General features: G+C 34.4%; 1 protein-coding gene across 16 annotated transcripts in view; it reads left to right on the top strand.

Moving 5' to 3' along the window:
• The window catches only part of NRXN1 (neurexin 1), a 1,137,472-nt gene that overhangs the window by 507,420 nt on the left and 612,740 nt on the right, over positions 1-17,312 (top strand). For 10 of the 16 annotated variants that reach the window (XM_073022966.1, XM_073022965.1, XM_038006267.2 and 7 more), the window contains 2 exons: positions 3,108-3,311; positions 5,882-5,908. In XM_073022966.1, the coding sequence (XP_072879067.1) occupies positions 3,108-3,311; positions 5,882-5,908 (231 nt within the window). The remainder of the gene's footprint in view (positions 1-3,107; positions 3,312-5,881; positions 5,909-17,312) is intronic. The other 6 variants (XM_038006271.2, XM_073022967.1, XM_073022968.1 and 3 more) reach the window with 1 other exon arrangement.

The raw sequence follows: 17,312 nt of genomic DNA, 5'->3' as shown, positions 1-17,312 counted from the left end.
TTTGAGCAACAGCAATTTGGTTATTTGCACTGTTCTTTGACCACTGGGATTTCACTCCCATTTGAGAAACTTCTTGCCTAATTGGAAAAAAAATATGATGTGATATAGAACCACTATATTTTTGAAAGACCATATTTTGTTTTATCAGTGCTTAGGGCATTGCCTAACCATGAGGCCCCTATTTTAGCAAATAGACACTTCCCTAGCCTATATTCTGCCGCTCAATTTTGGCCTTCAAAGTGGACTTTATTAAATATTTTGTTCATGCACATTACTGAAATTAGATTTCACTTGCAATAAGCAGATTAAATACTTAATTTCTTTGGTAAGCATTTATGTAAGCTTGGTATTCAAATTGAAATTAGCTCACTGTGTGTGTGTGTGCAATTATTGATTCAATTAATATTTATGGAGGCTCTGCTGCAGGCCTGGCATCATGGGGGCACTTGCTGCTGATAGAGCAATGCATATAAGAGACTGATCTCTGCCCTCAAGGTGCTTGTATTCTAAAGGGCAAATACAGATAATACTATACAAGCAAGAAATGATCATTTTAACAAAATGAAATGGTGAATATCTATTGAATAACTAGAGGGGATAGCAGGCCTCTCTGAAGTAACATTTGAGCAAAGACCTGAATGCTGAAAGAACCAGCTATTTAAAGATCTGGGGTGAAACATTTTTCAACAGAGGGATCTAAAAGTGCAAACACTTCAGTGAGATCAAGAAATTGGTGTATCTGGAGCTCACTGAGCAAGAAAGGGGACATACTTAAAGCTGAAGCCAGAGAGACGGACTGGGGCCAGGGTCACACTGATCTTTATAGGTTAAAAAAAGGTAGGAACACAGTTGAGGGAGCTACTACAGTGATGTAGGTGAGAGATGAGAGCAAAGTCTGAGGGACATTAGTGGCAGAGGTGAGCAGCAATCAATTCAGAATGTGGATTGGAATTAGAGCCTGTAGGACTTGCAGACTTGTAAATGGATTGGACATGGCAGAGAGAGTAAGAGAAATCAGAAAGCTTTAGGTCAGAGCAATGGGTTTATCACATTTACTGCGATGGAGAAGACTGAGGAAGGAGCATGTTTTGAGTTTGTTCGTTTTTGAAGGGAGTGAATTAAGAGTTTAATAAGGTACCTATCATATTCCAAATGAAAATTTTCAATAGGCAGTGAATGCTAGAGCTCAGGAGAGAAGTCAGAACCCTTAATAAATATTAGAGGAGTGAGCATATGAGTTGACTGAGATCTCTTAAGTAAAGAGGTAGATGGAAAAGAGAAGGAAGCTAACCTAAGCAGGGAGACCTGGAACAGTCAGTGCTTGGAGAGGCTCTGGATGCTCACTTAATCCCATAATGACAATAAATAATGATTAAAGTCTTATAGAAACAGTACTTGACTTTCTGAAAGATAAACTTGCAAAACCACAACTCTGAATATAGTCCCAATATTGAACACAGTTGTATCAGTACAGTTAATTGCTATGCTGTGTAAGTAGGCAAAATAATGAGAATTTCCAGGTTCATTTTAATTCCAGGTATTTTTTCTTTATTAAGTATCATCCTGAGTTGTTGGAACCAATGAGAAAGCAAACTGATTCATGCTTGTTTTGCAATATTCCACTACCATATAGTACTTAACATTAAGGAGTCCTGACTCTTTCTTAAAGCCGTCAGGTTGTCATCAACAGTTTTTCTATTCATTTCTTTGTGTCTTTAAGACAGTACTAAGCAACTTCCCTATTGATGCCATCTACCTTGATTTAGTAACAAACATCCTTAAAAGTTCCTCAGTCCCACCCCCATGCTTATTTAGTATAACAAAGGCACATCATTATGCTTTGGGTGACAACATATTCAGGACACCAGGGTTGTGCTAATAGATAATATTTAAAGTTACTCCCCTTCTATAAATTAACCTTAAAAGGAAGCAACAGTTGAAGCCTTTGTAAAAATTACCTTGCTAAACATAATGGCTCAAAAGAAGCATTATCTGTTGTTTGGTAATATCAGTTTTTCTTTTTTCTTTTCGAACATCACCTTTGGTAAAGTACTGGCCCAATTCCTACAGTTAAGCCATATTTCTTTTCTTTTTTTTTCTTTTAAAAATAATTCCATCAGGGCAGAGATTATGAAAAAATGATGATAGTAACTTCTCCTAGAACTACAGGTTTTTAGGACAGATCAAAGCCCTAAGAAATCTTCTGGCAGTACCCTCTTATTGTACAGATGAATAATTCAGAGCCCAGGCAAGGTTGACCAATTTCACAGAACTGGTCAGTGGGCTCACCGTACATAAACATGAATTGAAAAGTTGCTGGAGGCTGGGCACAGATTCCTTTTGGGAACCTGGGTGAGAGGGTCACTTGAGCCCAGGAATTTGAGACCAGCCTAGGCATCAAAGGGAGACCCATCTCTAGAAAAAAGTGTTAATAAACTAGCCTGGCATGGTGTCATGTGCCTGTGGTCCCAGCTACTCAGGAGGTTGAGGTGGAAAGATTGCTTGAGCTCAGGAGGTCATGGCTGCACTGAGGTCCCACCACTGCACTCCAGCCTTGGGAATAGAGACTTTGGCTCAAACAAACAAACAACAATAAAACCCAAACAAATACAACCAAAAAAAAAAAAAAAAAATCTGCAACTTTGCTGGTGTTTCAAACTAGGCTCACACTGTGACTCTACAAAAGAACGTGATCTTTGCTCTTGAGAAGGGAGACACATAATCAAACCCTCAAAATTCAACATGATTAATGCTATAAGTAGAAAGTGCTATGGGAAAAGAAGGAAAGGAAGGAAGGAAGGAAGGAAGGAAGGAAGGAAGGAAGGAAGGAAGGAAGGAAGGAAGGAAGGAAGGAAGGAAGGAAGGAAGGAAACGAAACTGATGATATCTCTGTTTCTGGGCTTTAGAAAATATCTCACAAGGGAAGTCCTCTACTCTGACCTCTTTTCCAGCTTACAGTTTTGTTTATTTTTGAAGAAGATGAATTGATTTTGTAGTATTTTGTTCTAGAAGTCTTAAATAAGTGATAATAAATGATCCTTTTCCTTATTAAAGTATTAATGCACTCTACCATCCAAGAACTTATTATATTCATTTTCCATCTCTAGAGGCAACGGTTTTGAGCTATGATGGGAGCATGTTTATGAAAATTCAGCTCCCTGTAGTCATGCACACGGAGGCTGAGGATGTTTCCTTACGGTTCCGATCCCAGCGTGCATATGGCATTCTGATGGCAACCACTTCTAGAGACTCTGCTGACACCCTCCGCCTGGAGCTAGATGCAGGACGTGTGAAACTGACGGTCAATCTAGGTAACAACCTGTCTTCCCCCATTGAACTAACACTTTTTTACTTTTTGTTCAATTTTGCCTGCAAACATTGATCAAGTAGCCTGTTTGCCATGGAAAATTAAAACACTTAATGGTCTTATTTCCATCATTTAAAGTAATTTTAGGTTTTGGGGGGCATCTTTTTATTTTTATTTTTTTTATGTTTAACATAACTTACTGTTTTGTGATTTCTACCACTGAGGGTTCTTAAAAGAGAAGCCATGTCTGTCAGTGAGGTTAATTGAAAATGTAAATGATTAAGCCTGAGGTTGCCTCAAGCTGAATTTTCTGTTGATATATTCACTAACATTTAGATTGGTTGTAGGTGACATCTTTGCAGATAAATAAAAACATGTTTATTTAGAAAAGATTTGCACAAAATATCAAATTTCTGCTTTGTTATTGAGATCAACAGCTGTTCTTACTCGACTCCATGGGCTTCTCCTTTGAATAGTCACCTTTGTGGTACCCCATCTTTTCTGTTTTGGAGTACTGTGTAGTGGTATTTTGCTATCAAATAGCGATCCACAACCCTTCAATGCCCAAAGTCTGCGGCCCTTAGCAAACAGCCATGAGAACACTAGAGACACAGGCTCTTCTACAGAGAGATAATGCTTTCCTGCTTAATTGTAGCATTAAGAAAGACTCATTACAGTAAAACCTCACCAATCTGGATGAATTATGGGGAAAAACCAGGCTGAATTAGGAAAAAGTCTGAATTGCAGATTTTAAAATTTATTTAAGCAGTTTTTATTTTTTATAAATTATACTCAAAATCATAATAGTTTGGAAAGTCTTATCAAGGAAAGGACTGTCTAGGCTGATTTTAGTGGTTGGATAAGAATTAATTATAATTAGCACATTGTTTCATGCCAACTGTGCCATCAACATAAAGTACTGGAAATCAGTTGTTTTCCCAAACTTGGCTTTTCAAAATCTTGTTTATGAGTTTAACTTTTTTTTTTTTCCTTAAGAGAGTTTTGCTCATATCAAAGGAAGAATTAATATTCTGCCCAAATTTGCAGTGTTATCACTGTTTCAAAATAAGAGGAGTCAAAATTAATGAGGTTTTACTGTATTTTTGGCAGTGTTAAACACACGTAGATAGAAATGAATAAACAGAGAGAGAAAAATAAAATTTGAAACTACGTAGATTTACCTAAAAAAAAAGAGTAATAAAATGTGATGAGGTAAGGCATTTGTGGAAACCCCACCTACATTTTCAAATTGTGCTGGGCAGAATGATAACTCATAAAATATAAAATTATCCCATTGGTATCTTATTGCATATAGTTATATTTAATTAATATTAGTGAAATTAAATAATAAGGTTAAAAAATACTACTTTAAGAACACAGAGCACTCTCCTTTACCGTTCTGTTAGAGTACCCTCTAGTGACAATGACAGGTTATTACAAGCCAATCAAAACAAATCGCCTAATTGCATGCAGTGAAGCTGCTGTTAGTCAAAGTGGAAACACTCATGAGAATTTTCGAACAGCAAAGCATTCTGTAGAAAGAGCTGTGTAGGTGCTGGTCCTTGGCTGTTTGCAACCACTTTTCTGATGCGGTTGACGACACATGACAAACTCAGCTATATGGAAACAGAATCTAGGTTTATATTTTTTATGTTCCCCAAAGGCATTAAATAATAAAACTCAAACCAACAAATATATATAAAATAAATAGAAAACATCCTACATAGTCTTTTAAAAATAACCGCTATAATTACAGTTTGTGTTACCCATACCAGATGTTCTGTTCTTATAGTAGCTGCTTTCATATAAAGCAGGTATAAGAAAGGGAAAATCAAGAAAGGAAAATCAAGGGAACTATGACACTTATTACATAGAGATAGCATTGTTAGCTCCTAAGAGAGGCATAGGCTTGTGTGCTTTGCATAATGACTGCTCCTTAGCCACTGGAGTTTCTAAAGGAATCATACAGTTGTTTCTTTCCTCCTCTTATTAACACAAGGTATGGAATCCAGCCAACATCTGGCAGTTACCTTTTTATGCCCAAGCAAATAAAATTTAAAAACAAAACAAAAACATTTAGAGCAAGATAAGAATAATTTTAACTTGCTTTCCATTTGACCGCTGCAATTCTGAAGGATTCTGTTGGCCTTTGTGGGATATTAGATTTCAGAGGTCCAAGATGCCTGAGCCTAGCTGAACCTGCACCGTACCCCATTGTGACGGAGCACTTTTACATTTTGCGGAAAACAGTGATATGTTCTTTCACAGATGGGGGGAAAGTTGCAGCCAGTCTAAGCCAAACATCTTTGACATTTAACAACTCTTTACTTCACTTAGATTTGTCACCATGTAGCTTTGTTTGAATTGGCCATTTTTAAAAACTTCTATTGTTTCCAATGGTAAACTTTTATAACAATACACCTGGGCTTTATAAGTATGTAAAGAATAATGATACTGAGTGGCCATATTTGCATGTGTCTGTCCCCGGAAGGGTGGACTGTAATTTTATTGGATGTCTGCAGCTATTACCTTGAAGGATGAATTTTCATTTTTCATCTATTCTTCCCCATCTAGATTGTATCAGGATTAACTGTAATTCCAGTAAGTGCCTATTCAAAATTTTTAAAATGTTATTCCTCCATTATGATGTAAGCTAGTCAAGAAAAAAAGAGAGAGAGAGCAAGAGAAATGTGTTTATAAAACTCATGAACTCACTTTTAAAGTATACCAGTCCATCATCTGGGTTGTAAAAATTCATTTAAAAATTTGTACAGCTGAAGACTTTCCCACCGCAGTTCCTACCTCTATGTGGAAAAAGAGGTGACAAATGTTTTGTAACAGAATGTGCCAGCACCTTGTAGACCTTTAGATACTGCAAGTGGCATTTGTGGACTCCAGTTGTTCTCTTCATAACTAAATAGGAGAAAATATTCTGGTTCTTGTTTTCTTTTGTCTTTATCTTTTAACTCAAATACAAAAAAAAAAAAAAATGTTAATTCCTCTTATTTCGAGAGTTACTATTAAACTCATCTAAAGTTTTACATAGACATAAAAAATTACTTGTCTAAAATGTTCTTCTTTGATCATTAAGAATGTTTATATGATGAATTTTTACATCCTAATCATATCTCTGCAAAAATAACCAAAACCCTTCAAATTTGTGACATGCATGCAAACTGATGAGTCTGAAAAGATGCATGGACTGAGTTTTCTTTGAATTTGGACGAAAATCTGAAAGGATAAAAGGACTGTGATTTTATTTTGAGTTGTAGTGTTATCTTAAGAGTAAACCTATTTATTTCTGTACATAAATGCTCAGGTTTTTCCTTTCCAGGTTGTGCTGATCACATTAAGAAATCTCCAATGATCACAATGCAAAGTCATGAACAATTTAAATAAAATGGTTCTAACAAACTTCTAATCTCTCATTGTCATAATAAAGAATTTTTAAATTTATTTTATCAAAACAATGCTGAATTGGCCATGTTTTCAAGTGGCAATAAGGCATCCTCTGAGGAACAAACAGAGGTCTTAAACTTGCAAAAACAAGACCATTTTTCTACTAAAATACATACCGTTTCAAACACTGTGCCTCTTACAACTCATAATTCTATCCATATATATTTAATATTCTTTTTAAAATAACATTAAAATGAGTTTGCTCAATCACACCAATAAAAAAGTAACAGAATGATGACTTATTAAAAATTAAGTTAATAAATTATAACCAATATCCCAGGCATTTAAAAAGATCTCAAACAAAATAGTTCCTGAAAATAAACTGTCAAAGCTCTCACGTAAGTAGAATTTTTCGAAGATATGTCATCTCCTCTCCAACTTTATCTCCTCCATGCATTCCTAAAAGGAATACACAATTTGCACATCTAATACCAGGTCCAGTTTGCTTTCAGCTCTGGGACATAGATGCAGGCAAAGTGGCAACTCACAAAATACTCTCTGCCAAAGCCATGTCTGTGTCTCACTGCAGCTATAGGTTTTCTTGATCTCTCCTGTATCTTAGCAAATCCATGTGGGGACAATATTCCTTTCTAGAGCTTTACCTGATGTACTCTTTTTATTTTATTTATGCGAAGCATGCAACAAAGCATGCCTTTTTGAATTTACAAAATGTAACTCTGTAAACTATAGCAATTAATGAAAATTATTCAAATAACATGTTATTCTGGATTCTGTGGCTTTATCAATGATTTTTTAAATGTATCTTTATAGTATAATTACCCTTGTTAGACTCGTTTGCCATTTGGCTTATATCATGAGACTATAGTATTGAGGATAGTCTTATTTTTCCTCTGGATGTTCCACAAAATAATACCTTTGAGGACAAAGGTTTTTGCTGTTTAGTGAATTGTTTTCCCTTTTTAATGAGTATGTGATACTTAAATTCAATTAATGATTGTGAGCTTCCAGTGTACACATCGGACAGGACTGTACATTCCTTAACTTGACAGCAGTCACTGGAAAGAACATTCAATCAACAGGTAACATTTTCATTTCCTTTGTCTCTGTTTTATTCGGGGAATAGGGGGCAGGTGTAGTAAGAAACCCAAGTTCCATAAAAAAGACTCACCTTTGAGGAAAGGGAGGAATTTACATTCCAGATAATGCAAACCTAACACACAGTGATTAAATGAGCAGTGATTTCTACTTGGAGTGCGTTTTGTACTCAATAAAAACTAAATTAACAATGTCTGTATCTCAGCATAACTTGCAGTTTAATGAAAGACTGATTTATTACATGTGTCCTCTGTGAGCCATAGGTTTGTCTGAGACTGAGAAAATTAATGTACATTTATTAAATAACAGCCGGTAACACCATTATCTCTAAAAATTGTACCATACCTAAGACATCAACTGTATTGTGAAATTAATATGAAATACCTCAATTGATATTTTTTAAGAAAATTGTCACAAGAAATATACAAAGTAAAACATAAAAGATTATCTTACATTAAAAACTAATATTAAACTCTAAGTTATTAAGCTTGAATGGAAACTTCCCCAGAAACACCTTTCTACCTTTACTTAAAATTGTGCTGCTGTTTCCTATAGTCATCTTATCTTTCCCTACCCCACCACCGAGTTTACAGCATTTGTACTTTATATGAAAAATATACATAGTGTCAGACTGTCTAATCTTTGCCAGTGAAGAATGAGTGGTAGGTGAGGAGGGTAGAGGGTCTAATTTCTGTATTCAAATCTGCAGGACTATAAGAGATGGCAGATATGTTTCTTTTCCTGCCACTCCTGTGTCAGTAGTTTAGATGCAGTGACAGAGTCTTCCATGGACATGCTAGGGCACAGCCCTTTGTTAAAATTTCCTCTGAGAAACGGCAGATCTGAATTCCAAGTATCATCTCTGTCAGATTCCTTATTGCTACCATTTCTTCCCCTGGGAAGAAAAGCTATCAAGCATCCTTAAATGGAAGAAGAGAGCCTCTTTTCATTTAAAAATAAAAAAGCTTATTTTCAGATATAGATAGGGTACTTTCTTTAAAAAGCTGTTTCTGTGAATAATGGCCATTTCACTGCCAAATGTATGTTTTGATCTTTCAGGTTACAAACAGAGTGTGACTGCACACAATCCCAGACTCATCTCAGTTTCTTGTTGCTCATTATGAGATGGAGTCTTGCTCTCTCACCCAGGCTGGGGTGCAGTGGTGCAATCTCAGCTCTCTGCAACCTCTGCCTCCCAGGTTCAAGCTATTCTCCTACCTGAGCCTCCCAAATAGCTGGAACTACAGGCGTGCACCACTGCGCCTGGCTAATTTTTGTGTTTTTAGTAGAGATGGGGTTTCACCATGTTGGCCAGGCTTGTCTCGAACTCCTGACCTCAGGTGATCTGCCCGCCTTGGCCTCCCAAAGTGCTGGGATTACAGGTGTCATCCACCACACCCATCCTCAGGGACATTTCTGCATCCATATAAAAATAGATTTAATAAACTCATGATCTCTGGGGCTTGTTGTGTTTGCATTATTTGGCTTTCTTTATGCCTTATTACATTTGTCTCTTCTCGTACCTACCTGCACTTCCTTTCTTTCTATTAAGATTCACTCTTCTTACTGCTCCATTTCCAGTATTGTTTCTTCTGTTATCTTTTTTCTTGTCTTCTTAAAAGAATAAAAACTCTTTGGGGTTAAAAAAATATTTAAGCAGACCTTCCAAGTACTTTTGGCTTCTCACAGAAAATGATGTATTTAAGAGGCAGACACAACAAAATTACATATAACATTAGTGTGAACAAAGCATCAAGGGCTGAAGTTCAATTTCTATTTGCAGTCCAGTGCCCAAGTATTGGAGAGAATGGGGCATCTAAGGACAAGTACTTAACCTCACTTTTGACTTGGGTATAGGGAAGAAACACTTTGCATAGTATGTTATTGAAAAATGTACTTTAATGGGTGTCTGGAGTAGATAATAAGATCTTTGTGTTATCATTTTATTACCAGAATGAAAAGATCAACTGGATATTAGTTATCACCAATTTTTGTGTAGATAAAAATGGAAGGCAATAAAAAATGCAAAATGTCAACCACTGGCACTTAAGCCATATTAGATTGCTTTGATCAGGCTGCCATTTGGGAAGTTACTTAAAAAGACAGGAGGAAATTTCTGGGGGCTGGAGCTTGTTAACATAAAGTAAATATTTAGTTCAGAGTCGCTACTCGATGCCTGAGAGCAGAAAACTGTAAAAGGGAGTCTTTTGTCTCTGCCTTCATACAGCAGTCACTTGATTTGTGGAATTTTGCCAGTCATTGCCTGTCAGTGACTGGTGCTATCCACCTGTCTAGGATAGAAGTTGCTCAAGAAATAAGGAAATTTCAAAGTAGAAATATACAAAACAGAAGTCTTGTTGGTTTTTGTTGTTGTTTCTGTTTTGTTTTACTTAAAGTATATGTGAAGGAAATGAAAAGAAAGTTTATAAATAATTATTTTCAGCAAAAATCTAAAAAAAATTGCATGTAAAATGTAAAGAATGAACATAGATTTCTGACAGAAAACAACTAAAAACAGGCAGAGTATTGGCACATGACAACAGGTCTTTAGAAAAATATCAAAATTGAGGCCAGGTGCTGTGTCTCACGCCTGTAATGCCAGCAGTTTGGAGGCCGAGGTGGGTGGATCACCTGAGGACGGGAGTTCTACGACCAGCCTGACCAACATGGTGAAACCCCATCTCTACTAAAAATACAGAAAAGCTAGCCAGGCATGGCGGCAGGTGCCTGTAATCCCAGCTACTTGGGAGGCTGAGGCAGGAGAATTGTTTGAACCTGGGAGGCGGAGGTTGTGGTGAGCCGAGGTCATGCCATTGCACTCCAGCTGGGGCGAAAGAGCAAGACTCCGTCTCAAAAAAATAAATAAATAAATTGGAATAAAAATACATGGAAGCCCATTTAACTTATCCACATGTTTAAACTTATGAGAATTATAAAGAATAATACAGCTTTTATTTCATATTTAGATGGCTACGTGGATTAAGCAACAGAATGATATGGTGAGTGGTTGAAAAGTAGATAACTTTGGTCTATTTTAGTGAATAATTAATCTATTGATTGCTTATATGCAAATATAAAATGCTATGATGTTCTAAAAATTATTCTTTTGTGCAGATTAAGAATTCAAGTTGAAACCAAGCAGTTATTAATTTATTCACTTTAAGCATTTCCTTATAAATACTGCAAAGACTCTCAAAGTAATGCAACATTCTTGAGTATTGACCAGATTGATCAAATTATTTTCAATTGTTGAGAGTCAGCATTATAACAATTGCCTAGATAAAAAGTATTATAAAATCAAAGAAAGTTTTAGAAGAAACATTCTAAACTTTGACTTATTAGTTTCTCTGAAAAGGGAGTTTATTTTATACAAATATCCCCAAATCTAAGAGATCACAACATGTTGGTCAGATGTTTTTCTTTGTTGGGTTGTTATGAAGAGCCGTTTCTAAACATACCCACTTCCTCCATTGTTTTGAGTTTCTTCTCTTCCTTCCTTTCCTGCCCTCTTCCATCCCTTCCTCCGTCCTTTTCTTCCTTTCTTCTCTCTCTTTCTTTCTGTCATCCCTTTCACTAACTGTATACTCTCTATATGTTGTATATTCAACTTTCCTGGAAAGAGAATCTAGTGAATCCATTACTTACCCTTGTCCCACTGGATAAATCTTTCAATTCAGGTCACCCCATAAGCTACTCACCAGATCTTAGTTTTAGTGGCAGATGATCCAATTGGTGTATCCAATTGGATCCACTGGTGATCCAAATAGCTGTCATTAGAGTAGAGGCCACATGATTCACTCTCCTCAGAGCAGATGTAGGAGCAGCAAGCTTTCTACGCAAGTATCTTTTCTATATGTTGTCTGACTGAAATTTTTTTTCAGTTTAGCTATAAAATACCCATGAGAATTACAATCTGTTCAACATATTACTGGCTAACATGTGGTACATAAGTCAAGTGGGCAAGGCTCTTTAAATCACGAGACGATCAAAGAATTTGGAAATTGAAATGTTCTGTGTGCTCAGAACTCTTATCTACTTCTTTTACTTATTATTAATGTGAGCAAAAAGCAAGATGGATAAGAAATGCATTATGAAAACAGTTTTCCTGAAGATAAGTAAGAAATACTAAAAGGCTAAATTACTTTATTTTTAGTGTACTTAAAATTGGATTGTTTATTATTACTTGCTCTTTGAATGCATCATTCATACAATTGTGGAAATTCTTCACTCTCTAATTGTACTTCCCAGGAGATCAGTCTAAATACAGACTCGAAATATTTTATGCATAGTACTATTGAAATCAATTAAATTTCAGAGACAATTGCCTTTTTCTACAGATAACTGTTATAGTTAAAATTGCTTTTGAAATGTACGATTTAAGGTATGAGTTAACAAAATCCCTTTATAAATGTTGCTTATGAAGAATGTAGGTTTCTAGTGAAATGCACCCATTAAATGTTCAGATACATGGATAAATCAGCCAGCTTTGAAATCAGGAAGTTTCCAATGTAAATAAGCATGAACTTCTTTAGAACCTAAAAAATTCTAAAATGTTTTACATTTTGGTAGGTGCAAAGGAAATAGTTTATGCATGTAAACATTAAAGCCAAAATATTATAGAACTAACATACTAAAATGACATGACTTAAAGTTGTTTTTACAGATTTTTCATGAATTATAAAAGTTTCTAGTAAAAGAAAATATAAGATAAATTATTTAATCAAATAATGCAGGTGTTATTATTCAGACATATTCACCTGACAGTATTGAAATAGGCAGATAAATATGGAGTTAGAACATTATGATGAGTACAATAAATTAAAATCATAGAAACCCCATACAATAAATTCTGTTAAATAAATCAACTGAGAAATTTTATAGTGCTAAAAATAACATATTAATAATCAAGTAATTATGCAATCAATTAAGTAAAATTAGAGTAATCAGTATCTCCTATTTTTTTTTTGAGTTATCAGTTATGGAACAGGCAAGGGACCATCATAACAAAATTGCTTTTCTATTATGTTTCTGGAAATATATCCCTCTAAATGTTTATAGTATGTGCTGTTTTAGTTTTTTGTTTCTATTCATCATCTATAATTTCTACAATATTCTTCTTTGCTTTTTTGATTAAAAAAAACAAAAGTGGGTAAAAGTAAAAGATAATTTAAACCAATTCCACCAATATTTAGGATAAAGCTACACTAGATCATGTATTTGTAATATGTCATGTACATTTTAAATTAATTTACAGGCTAAAGTACCTACTAATTTTGACTACCAAAATAGAATGAATATCTTTCAAAACAACATTTTGTTCCTAATTAGAAATAACATTCATATTTGGAGGCTAAAGGAAACAGAAAATGTATAAAACTAGCCTAGGATTTCAGTTTTCACAGAAAAGTTTTATTAATGTTTTAAATGCCCTTAACAGCACATAATACTTGGCACATTATGACTTAATATATAACATATTGTATAATATGTATAATATGTGCTTCTTTAAAAATATAGAGCCATGGTATAGGAATGTTTTTCCACCCTGTTCTCTTATTTTAGCAACGTCTTGTAACATTATGTCCTGTCTTTGATTAAAACGTACAATATTTTTAAATGTAATCTATTGCTTCTCTTAGATTTTATGCCAAGGTGATATAAAGCAATTCCAGGTCACTGAGCCAGTTGAAGTAACATATAATAGGGAGGAAAAATATGTGTAACAAAGGTAATTATACCATGATTCTTCAGTGATCTCAGATTTTTCAGATGATAACTTGTTGGGAACATCTGTGAACAAGATCATGAGAAATAAACCAGATTTGAATAGCCACACAAGACAGGATGCTTCTAGATGTGTTAGTGTAAGTTATCGTCATTGACTGTAACCTACTAATAGAAAATCTAACATAATCTTACCTTAAGAAGATCAACCAGGAACAGACACAGAGACATAACTCAACACTTCTTTCTATCAGTGGTTTGACCAGCTCCAAGGAACCTTCACACACTGTCTCTTCAAATAAACCAAGTTAATTTGGCCTAAGATTTAATTATTATTATTGTTGGACAATTGCCATTTTAGAACATTTCCTAGAGCGTAAGGTGAGCCATTCATTTCAGAAGACATTTTTCCAAAGATACTTCAAAGAATTAATTCCATTTTTTTTCAGTTACTAAAATAAATGGTGAAAGAGAATCATAGCTTTCAAGCTACTGACTAAAAGCTAGCTTAATAAATAAGCCAGTGATGATTAAAGAAAATGATTAAGTTAGCACTATCATTACAATCTTAAAATTCAAATAAATAAGGACTTAGCTAATAATTATATCATTGCTTAGAAAAAATATATTGCATTCTAATTTTCACATGATGAATGCATTAATAATCATGTAGTTTGTCCATAGCCTTCATTTGAACAAACATTGTGTAAAGAAACAAAAAGAAAGCAAGAGACATGAGATGCTACCATTCATCAATTGTCACATTTCTTAGAGTGTATTTTCTTTAAGCAAATAGGTTCATAAAGTTGACAATACTGAGAAATAGATTTCTAAGCATTATAATTACTTCCCAGTAAAAAGAAAGGAAGAGAAAATATATAAACTTAATAAAGGCAGAAACTTAGATTTTTTTTTCTCTAATATGCTTCTTACTTTTGAAAAATTTTATACTAGAATATCCCAAAAATACTGAGGATGAACTAAATTTTTTGAATTCAGTCATGTACTTAATAATATTCAGCTACCCTTATTTTAAGAAGAAATGGAAAGTAAAAGGTAAATTCACTGACTTTGAATTATGAAAAAATGTACATCCTTCTTGACCTCATAAAAATGAATGCTATAACTATTACAGTGCTGTGTTTAGACATGGAATGACATATTTATTTTTAAAAAATTGCATTTGTGACTATAATCCATGGCTTTGTTTATGGAATATCAGTTTACATTCTGTAAATATCCAAATGCTCAGGACCCATATGCTTTTTTTTTCAGACAACTTTGCATTGTGTATGTATTTCATAAAATACATTAAATGAGTATCACTATAAATCAGTATAACCTTTTTCTTTCACACTACACCAACGCTGAATATATTTTCAGTTTTTAATGCTTACTTAAAAGCAAATTGAACTATTTAGTATTCAATTTTATATCTGCTAGCTGTCCTAATATGTGATAAGCATCCCTTGGAATTTTGGAATTGACCTTTTGAAAAAAATAAAATCACAGTCAAATTGTTACTTTCATTATATTAGGTTTATTTTATTATACTTCTTAAGCTTGCCAGATGAGCTAGATTAGATTTGAAGATTGCTAGTTTTAAAACATTTTTTCTAGAAATATATTTATTTAATTTGTGTTCATTTTTACTGTGTTGTAAATGTAATTATATTCTTAAAAAGTAAATCATAATTCTTAAAATGTATGTTTTTCTCATTGAAAAATATTTACATGAGAGATATTTATCCTTGTCTGTCATAAATGGGTACAATCAATGACAAAGCTACAGAGGCTAAATGTTTCTTAGTAGATGATTTTAACCTTGTTTATTTGTTTGCATAAGCAATGATATTTAGGACAGAAGAAATAGAGCAGGAGGTGAAACATCGAGAAATATTGAAATTTATTTTGTAGATAATAGAATAAATTTGGTATCATTTAGGAAAATGGCAGAAAAGTCTCTGGAGGGTGTTTCCAACAACTCTCCAAGGTCACATCCACTTGAGGAAAAGATGTATGTTTTCTTATAATTAAATACTCATTAAATTTTGAGTTCCCCCAATTCCTAAGCCAACTGTTTCCTTTGGACTCGGAAGTTACTGACTGCTGACCTTAGGTCATTTTGTTCTACTAGGCTGTATGCACCACTAAGTTTATTTTCAGTGTAACTGAGTGAAAAGACTGTCCAAATAGGTATCCGGATAACTAATTTACTCAAGTTCTCCAACTGTAGGGGTTACCAAATTCCATCCTGCTAAATATTAAAACAAGAGGATAGAGTTTTATTTTTATTTACATTTCATAGTGAATGGAGGCATTAAAAGATGGAGTTATTTTTCATCAACAACTTGGCTTAATTTAATATCAAGGGATGTTTCATCTACTGTTAAAAAATAGTCGCACAAAGTTTACACAAATAAACCCATTCAACAAATACTTAGTGAATGACCATTATGTTCAAGGCACTGAGCTACATCATATTTTCTCTGACACTGTAAACTCATTGAGGAGAAGATAATAATGACAGCATAATACTGATGATAGTTACTATTATCACTACTATAATTGAAAGCTTACCATAAATGAGATTATGGTAAGCTTTTTGAGTTATTAAGATGCATGAAACCTTTGATTAAAAGTAGTTTTGAGTTATTAAGATGCATTAAACCTATTTGCATTGTTTGTAGTATTAGCTTATGAGATATATGAGGATACTGAGGTATGCAGAAAGTAAGAAGGTTGCTCAAGGTCACACAGCTAATAACTTGTAGAACCAGGATAAAACTCAACAGTCTGTGGGTCAAGAAATAAATGCAATGTAATTAGTCAGCACATGACTAATTTCTCCAGTGGATTTTTTAAAGTTTGTAAAATGTCTTTTTTTCTGTTATTAGTGTTCATTTTTGAAAAACAAACATCAAGCTTAATGTCTGACTTTATATCATTTAATCAAAGTACTTTTTAACTGGGGATGAGTATTTCTAGTATTTTTAGCATAAAGAAATGTGTCTGTCCTTAGGACTCTATCTCTTTGCTTATTAAAAAAAAAAAAAAGGAGACAAGTATCTCTTTATAAGGACACTGAATAGTTCTCAAGGGTATATCCTTGGCTAAATCGAGGAGCACTTGAGGAGGAATAGAGAAGAAAAGAGAGAGGAGTTACATGGCTCAGCAGGTAGTTTTGCTTCCTGGTTCTGAGGGTTATTGGTGTATCACCAAGCCCAGTTCGTGATTGGCACCAGGCCTGGCCAGCAAGACGAGCCTGAGACAGCTTCTCTGATACCCCAGAGGCCATGTCATTAAGTGCAGACACTATGGGGAAGGTGACTCAACTATGCTTCTCACATAGATACAGAAAGAATTTTGCTTCCAGCCTGGTATGCTCATTCTTGAATGTAGAATTTACTAAAGGAAGCATCAAAAATAAATAAGCGCAAAACTGACACTCCTAATAAGGACTGGCTTCAACAGCATACAATTCATGCAGTCACGCAGTGCCATATGCTGAGAAGGGCCCTGTGTTTGCGTTAATGCTCCACTGGTACCATCTTGAAATTCTTAATTTTGAATAAGGACTCCACATTTTTCTTTGCACTGGCCTCTCAAATTATGTGGCTCTGCCTCTAGTAATGTTAAGAGGCAGAAAAAGGACAATTTAGTAGTGTCATTTGCATGTCTAAATTTAATTTGTAATTGAATGTTTTAGCTGATTCTTGTGAAAAATTAAAACAAACAGGTTTCACTCGCAACTCAATACCTAAAA

The sequence above is a fragment of the Chlorocebus sabaeus genome, chromosome 14, assembly GCF_047675955.1.
Source record: "Chlorocebus sabaeus isolate Y175 chromosome 14, mChlSab1.0.hap1, whole genome shotgun sequence".
In the NCBI taxonomy this organism is placed as follows: domain Eukaryota; kingdom Metazoa; phylum Chordata; class Mammalia; order Primates; family Cercopithecidae; genus Chlorocebus; species Chlorocebus sabaeus.
The sequence above is the reverse complement of the archived record's forward strand: the minus strand, read 5'-3'. Positions and strand labels throughout refer to the sequence as shown.